The sequence below is a fragment of the Octodon degus genome, unplaced genomic scaffold (genome assembly GCF_000260255.1).
Source record: "Octodon degus isolate 3935 unplaced genomic scaffold, OctDeg1.0 scaffold00047, whole genome shotgun sequence".
In the NCBI taxonomy this organism is placed as follows: Eukaryota; Metazoa; Chordata; class Mammalia; order Rodentia; family Octodontidae; genus Octodon; species Octodon degus.
Window position 1 is genome coordinate 1,413,962 of NW_004524623.1, and position 7,695 is coordinate 1,421,656.

A 7,695-nucleotide genomic window follows, 5' to 3' on the forward strand; every position below is an offset into this window, starting at 1 on the left:
CCATGCTAGTCTCAATTGCCATCTCAGTGCACCCCGGGGGCAGGGCCAGCACAGCAGGCCTGGGGATTGAACCCCTGGCCCCTGCACCTGCTTGCAGGTGTTTTAATCCACTGAGCTATTTGGCTGGCCCTCACTAAGCATTTTAAAAGAAGTCCATTCACAAAAAGAAACTGTTACCTTTATCACAATTGACGCCATAGAATCCAGGTGGGCAAATGCAGAAACCAGGAGTAACACAAAGCCCGCCATTCATGCATCGTGGTGTGCAGAGGGCTTAAAGGAGAGAGAAGTGATTCAGACTGAGCCGAATTTTGGACGAGGGCTATTTTGAAAAATCAATAATGCATCACTTTCAAGTTCTGTAGGTGACTCTAAAATGCTCACTTTTCACAAGTCTGCTATATTAAAAATTGTTTCTGTGGTAGAAATCAGACTATTTTTTAATTTCTCAGCCAGTTCCTTAGACAAGAATTTTGAATTTGTTCCACTTTGATTGCCTGATTAAAATTTTCCTAGAGTCATCGTGACTAAGATGCGGTCTTTCTAAAACTGTAAATATGTGCTCTGCCCTATTTCCTTGATCTTCCACTTCCAAGGCAAATGTAAATTAGAAAAACAAGAAAAATTCTTATTTCACAAAAGTAGTTTATTTACTCTGGTCTAATAAATGTTTGGTATTTATGCATCTTCTAATTAATAGTACTTATTTTCTTTATCTCTTTTCTCACATAATTTTCTTCATAGCAATTTCTCTAAAATGGATGTATTTACTGCATGCCTGTTTTTCATCCTTTTAATCTACTAATAACTCTAGAATCCAAATGTGAACTTACTTGTGAACTTTTAGCTGGGATAATTTCAAATCATTGGTGACTACCTTTAAAAAATCAACTTCAGTGGAGGAGAAAGCACGTAACAGTTTCCACAAGATTACGAAAAGTATAATGTACATAATAGTGTGTGTGTGTGTGTGTATGTGTGTGTGTGTGTGTGTGTCCATATGTGGTGGCCACAAAGCATGCTGACACAGTGCCAAAGCTCTCTGCTCTTCTCACCATTTATTAGATTTAACAGAAAATCACTCCAAGGAAAAATACTTCCCAACAGCTCTTCTGTGGCTTTCTGAAGTTTCACCAGTCTTTATAATGTGACCAGAAAAATAATTTCAGGGAATGTGTTAAGGACCCACACAGGGCTCCTGGGTGCCAGCCTGTTTATTAGGAAGCAAGCAAGGGCCGTAGACTCGCTCTCCTCTCCTTACCTTTCTCACAGTGAGGCCCATAGAATCCATCTGGACACTCACAGACTCTTCTTTCATTGCAGAAGCCCCCGTTCCGGCAGCCTCCCGGACACTCAGCTGCACCAAAGTAAACACAAAGCTTATCTGAAGGTCTTTAAGATCACACTGGGTGAATCACGGCCAGGGGAAGATGTCAGTGGTCATTGTTTTTTTCCAGTGAACCAATGATTTTAATTGATTGCATACCCATATACTCCTACTTCATTCTCTTGAAAGTGCTTAGATTTCAATAACCTTTAAGTAAGACTTCTGCTTCCAACAGTAAGGGGCTTATAGAAGACGATACAGCAAGTTTTATTTGGCCTTCATCTCTACCTGTCAGTCTATTGCACTGCCTTAAATTCATACTGTAGAAGCATGGGTGCCATTATCTTCCACCTTTACCTTTAGAGAGTGGAGTGATGTTTTTGTGGCATCTTGACAGCACTGACAGGTACCAGAGCTTCAATTCCATGTGAGAAAGCTTGCACGGGGACAAGAAGCAGGCAGGCCTTCCTGCTTGTTAGGCAGCTGGGTATGGCAGTGAGGTGCTAAGCAAGGCCTTGACTTGGCAAGAATCACTAGGGTGACAGAGACAGCCTGTCCTTTGTGTGTGTGAGCAGCACTGAACTTTTCACAGGGGTATAGTAGTGTTGCCTTTGACAAGAGGAAAGTGACGCAATGACTGGCGCTTGCAGTGATCAACTAGAACAAGAAGAGAAATTTATGACCACAGATGAGATATCTCAGAGGATTTCCAGATATTGTGTAAAAAAGGGGAAGAACATAGGGTGTTTTGAAGGGGTACTAGAGTTACTAAAATTGTAAATAGTGTCAAGGCCATAGAAAGTCAGTTTTAGTACTCTAACAGGACCCCAGGTTTACTGTTCCCTTCTACTAGTATAATTTTCAAAATCTGTAAGAGTCAAGTCCTGCCCAGAAGCTGCATTGGCCTTCCCTTGAGCCACTACCAGTGCTTACCTTGCTGGCATGTTTTGAAGAAGATAGCATTCTGAGGGGTCTGCAGGATGGTGTTGCCTTCAGCGTTCATTACAATAACATTCACTTCAAATGCTGCCACCCCGTCTTGCTTTCCAAGACATGGAAAACCAACTTGAACAACTAAAAGAAAAAGAGCAATAGGCACTGAAAGGCCACTTTTACTAAAAAGCCCAGACTCTTCATTTGGACCTGCAGGGGCTTGGTGTGCAACTAAAAGTAGGATACAGCTTGGTATTGCTTCCTTCATTTTGTGCTTTTCTCCTTTGCCACCCTACACTTTTACTCAGACTCAGCTGAATTATTTTACTGAATTCAGTTTTTACTGAATTTATTTTGCTGAATTATTTTACTCAGCTGAATTCTGCATGTGGACCTGTTAATCATCTAGGAAGGGTCTGTCTCAAAACTTGTAACATAAGATTGATTAGTCCTAAATTTACCTAAGTACTCTCTCCTCTTCTTTAAGACTAAAGACACTGAAAGTAACTAAAATACTTGTAAGTTTCCAGGGAATGTGAGTCCTGGAGGCAGTCTCATCTAAGCAGGAAAGATCATCCCATGACTACCCCATGGAGCACATCATTTCACGTTGGAGACTGAGCTGCCTAACTCCACAAGTGATGGCAACTTCCCCTGCAGTATCGGATCTGGTATGATACGAAACCGCACCACACTTTGACCAAGATTGCTTGACTATTCACCACATATTCTGTCCCTGTATAATTCTGGGGCTCACATCGGTATCCTTAAAGATGGGGCATAGGATGCCACTCCTCTGCTTCCTAGTATGACCACACAGGACAAATTCCTCTCTTGCTTCATCGTCAGTATTATCTCCCAGAGTTGGACTTGTGAGGCAGAAAGTAGAAGAATCTTGTCTGTTGGGCCCTCCCTCTCCCAGGGAGGTCCCCAGTGAGGCCTCTGGACTAGGACTCTGGGAACAAGAGGAAGTAGGAGAAAACCGTCTATCCAGAAATCTTGGGAAGAGAGGCAAAGAACAAAGCAGAAATGCCCACACATGGTGAATTTCCTACTATGAGATAGTCACTATGTTTTCCTCATCTGGGCGTTCCCTACAGAACTTGTGCACCAGGCTAGGCACAGAAGAATGAACAATCTTTATTAACCCACCTTACACTAACAATATTTTTTGATAGTCTGGTTTGTATTATCTCATAAGGAACCAAAAATCTCTGAAACTTAAGGTTGCAAAACCAACCACAAATTTATTAGTGAGGGAAAGGAATTTTGTGGGCACCTTCACTATCCCAAAAGAGCAAGAAATCAATATTTCATAATCCTTTAAAGAAGCCCTCTGAGAAATACTCCACTTTATTCTGTTTGAAAGTAACAAAATACTGTCTTTGAAAGAATTTTACAGCTCTAACTAGACTCCAATTGTTGGACTGAATCAACACTCATATTTTCTCAGGCTATTTTTTTTTAAGGGCAGCATTAGTGTGATGAAGTAATCCACAGGTAGGCTTCCACGTGGTTGCTTTAGTCCATATAAGGAGCTACATCCTTCTTGAGTTTGTTCATCATGTGGCAGGCACAGCTGTTGAGAGTGGAGTTCCAAAGCAGGGTGTAAGAACTAACAGTACTGCTGTGCAGTCAGGGTGAAGAAACAAATAACCGCGATGCCCACAGGTTGGTGGGTGAAATGGGGTGAATTAGATGTCATTATTGGCTGAGAGGATGATTATGTAAATTTCCAGGAGACGTACACATGGAAGTTCTCTTCCTTTGGTTTGTGTATGACAGGTATGGTTACTGCTGAGCTTGGCAGTCATGTTAAACCAAGATGAAGACTCTCTCTTTAGTGTTAACACATCTAACCTTCCCTCTAGGTTTATAAGAGAACTGAGCTGGAAAGTGGCCTGTCCTTTCTCTGCTAGTATCAAGCTCGCCATACAATCTTTTTTTGTTTGTTCATTTGTTTGTGTGTTTATTTGTTTGTGGAACCAGGGATTGAATTCAGGCCATTGCTAGGCCTGAATTCACACTAGGCAGCCAATAATCTCTCTGACATCTTTGGGACTGTTAGTGCCTGTTGCCTTCCCATTCCCCTAGATGACATGGATTTAGTATGTCCTGAATCTTGAGAGTTGAACACTGCAAATAATTGATTGCATGATGAAAAAATACTGAAATTTTAAAGTACAAAAAGAGAGGAAAAAAAACCCAAAATTTTCTCTAAATTTCCAAATAGTCTCCATTGAAATCTTGGTCTAATGAAAACATATAGTATAAAAGTGTCTATTTATTTACTTACTGTATTTTAGGGAAGGGTCTACACAGTGTTTAGGGTCTCACTACTAGATTGGACTCGTAGTGATCTGCCTGTTTACAGCCCCCCAAGAGCTGGGATTACAGGCATGCGCCACCACACTCAGTCTCAATGGCCCTCTCAGTGTGCCCCGGGGGTGTGGCTGGCACAGTAGGCCTGGGAATCAAACCCTTGGCCCCTGCACCTGCTTGCAGGTGCTTTAATTCCACTGAGCTATTTGAAAAGTGCCAATTTATAAAATAAAAAAAACCCTCATTTATAGAAATTTCTATTCCAGAAAGAAATCAATCTGTTGATGAATAGTTTTTTTAAAAAATTTTGTTATTTCAATGTATTTATCTTTCATTCAGTTAAAACGTTTCACTATCCTATGAACCTTCCCAATGGATGTCAGCCAATAACTGTCCTGAGGCACAAGAAGGCATAAAAATATAGAAGAATCTGAGAGGACATGAGAGTAGAACCTGTAGGATCTTCCAAAGATGTTCAGTCATTCAATATTTATTTTCTTTCATATTTTTTAACTTACTCAACCTCTGTTTTGAAGATTACTTGATTCTAAATAAATAAACAAAACTTGAGTTTTATTTCACCTTGGTATGGAAGAGAGGATGACTGTAAATAAACATTTCATTTCTGCTTGCTGGCATTGTCAAATTTCAAAATATATGTTCTAAGTTAAATAGCAAAGAATTGATAAAATGTCTTATTAGGTATATGGGAAATTCATTTAAAAATAATTAGTAGTTCCTTTATAACTCCAGATATGCGATAAGCCCATGATTTACAAAACTGGTTAAATTACACCCATATATTTACAGATTCCAGTTGTGTGGATGTAGGGTGTCCAGGAGATGTGGAGGGCTCACATGAAAGTGTGTGGTTTGTTGACATGGCTCCTAAATCAGTGGGAGGAAGGGACACTCTCAGTACCTTGCCTTCTGGTAATGTGAAACAGAGAATCGTGACCAACCAACCAAACAAAATCTGCACAGTGCCAGGGGAAAAAATCCAAGGTAAAGCAGGACCTATGCAACAAGAGTTGTAGCTTTTTGGTCTGAGAGGGAAAAAGTAATAGTACAAAATCCAACAGAAAGCTCAATGAAGAAAACACATTTTATATGACTTTCAAACCAGGCACAGTAGCTCACCATACTTAGCATCCCAGTAATCTGGAAGGCAGGAAGATCACAAGTTGAAGCCCAGTTTGGGCAGCTTATCAAAGTAGCAAGATCCAGTCTTAAAAATTAAAAATAAATTTAAAAAGAGGTTGCCAATATAGCTCAGTGGGTAGGCCCCTGATTTTAATCTCCAGTACAGAAAAAAAAAGTGATTTTTTTGTTATGGTTTCCAAAGTTAATCTTTCCTTTTAAGAGACTATAAAATTTGAGTCAAATAGTTTATTCATTCAAGGAATATTTATTAAATCCATGCTATGTGTCAGTCACTGCTCTAAGCAATAAGGGTATGTGTCAAATAAAATGGATACTTTAAAATCTCTGTCTTTGGGGAACTTAAGTTTAGAGATTTATCCTGAAGAAATTTTGTGGTAGAAAAATATCTCAATCATTGAAAACTTTAGAAAATAAGGTGGAAACTGACACATGTCTAAAGCCACAGCCTTAAACTAGAATTGAAAGTAGTTACAATATTTGTTTTAGTCCATAACTACTGGATCCACTGGTAATTTTGTCTTCCTGTTTTTAATTTGCCTGTTTAAAGTTTACCATGTGCACATAAATGTTACCTGGGAATATTGTCTATTGTTTAACACAAAGTAGAGTTGTACCTGCTATGTATGACCCATTGATTTTTGCATGCTTCAAGGTCAGAGGACTAACCATGATTCTGTCAAAGAACTTTTAGAAAATTTGTGTAAAACAATCTGCTTATTTGAAAATTTTGAAATGTATAATGTTGTTTTTTCAATAATTTTATTGAGAAACAATAGCAATGAGACAATTTTAAAAACCTATTAGGAAAGTTTCAATAATTAATACATTGCATATTGTTGTCTTAGTGATTATTCACAGTACAAGATGCAAACATGATATCCTGTCCACAAACACAATTAGTACAAATCTTTTTATTCATTGAATTAAGAGAAAGTTGCTGTATATCTATCTTAACTATTTTGAGTACACAGATACAAAATGGCCCTTCATTTGTATCCCCTTTTTTTGTTTAGTTTTGTCAGAGAGGGGTATTCCATTGCCATTTAAATATTGTAGGTGCATGAATTCAGCAAAACATTCCAATATAGTCCAGTAGTCCATAATAGTAGTGGGTTTTGTGTAGGACTGGCAATGTCAGAAGTTGTTGACTTGAGCCTTTTACAGCTCATCATATTAATATGACTTTATTTTTTATACATCGTTTTTATATTTTTCTGCTGGATGGTTAAGACCAAGATAAAGCAAGACCTATGTAACAAGAAATGTAGCTTTTGTATCTGACAATGTCAGTCAAATCCCCTCAGGATTTATCCTGAAACCCTGCACCGCAGTTTGTAGATCCTTTGTCAGTGTCAGTCATGTAAATGAGTCACGGCCATTGCTTGACCAATTTGCTCTCTATGAAAGCCTGAGAGACTGTTTTCTCTCCATGTGACTCTCCTTAGGCACACTTTACATCATCAATCACTTTCCTCTGTGGCCCCCATAATCTCCTTGATCAGGAAATTTGAAACACAACTGAGTTACATGATTTTATAGTACAGGTTCTCCTATGTCCTGAGTCCTCACTGACCTTGAAAGACTAGGGCCAAAATGTTGGCTATCCTTGCAGCCCTTCTTTTTCTCTAATTTTTGGTCTGCAATCTTAAATTGTTAACCCTCCAGAAGAGAAGATTATTATTATCTGTATAATGTTGTTAAGTCATCATTTAACAACATTATAATCTCATTTAATACCAGGCCTATTGTCAGTATTTAGGAGGTTTAGCCAGGAGGATGATAGGCCATATTGAGCTACACAGTGAGTTCCAGGGCAGCCTCAACTGCACAATGAGACTCTGATTGGAAAAAAAAGTTTTGCATTTAAAAACCTTATCAAAGCATTTACACATACATTATGGTTATGCCAAATTGTACCAACTACAAAAGAGTAAAATAGTCTTTTACTT

At 38.8% G+C, this 7,695-nt stretch overlaps 1 protein-coding gene across 1 annotated transcript in view; it reads right to left on the reverse strand.

Moving 5' to 3' along the window:
• The window catches only part of Wif1 (WNT inhibitory factor 1), a 98,824-nt gene that overhangs the window by 35,928 nt on the left and 55,201 nt on the right, over positions 1-7,695 (reverse strand). The window contains exons 4-6 of the mRNA XM_004632131.3: positions 2,261-2,401; positions 1,262-1,357; positions 178-273 (exon numbers count right to left, since the gene is read on the reverse strand). Coding sequence (XP_004632188.1) covers positions 178-273; positions 1,262-1,357; positions 2,261-2,401 — 333 coding nt within the window. The remainder of the gene's footprint in view (positions 1-177; positions 274-1,261; positions 1,358-2,260; positions 2,402-7,695) is intronic.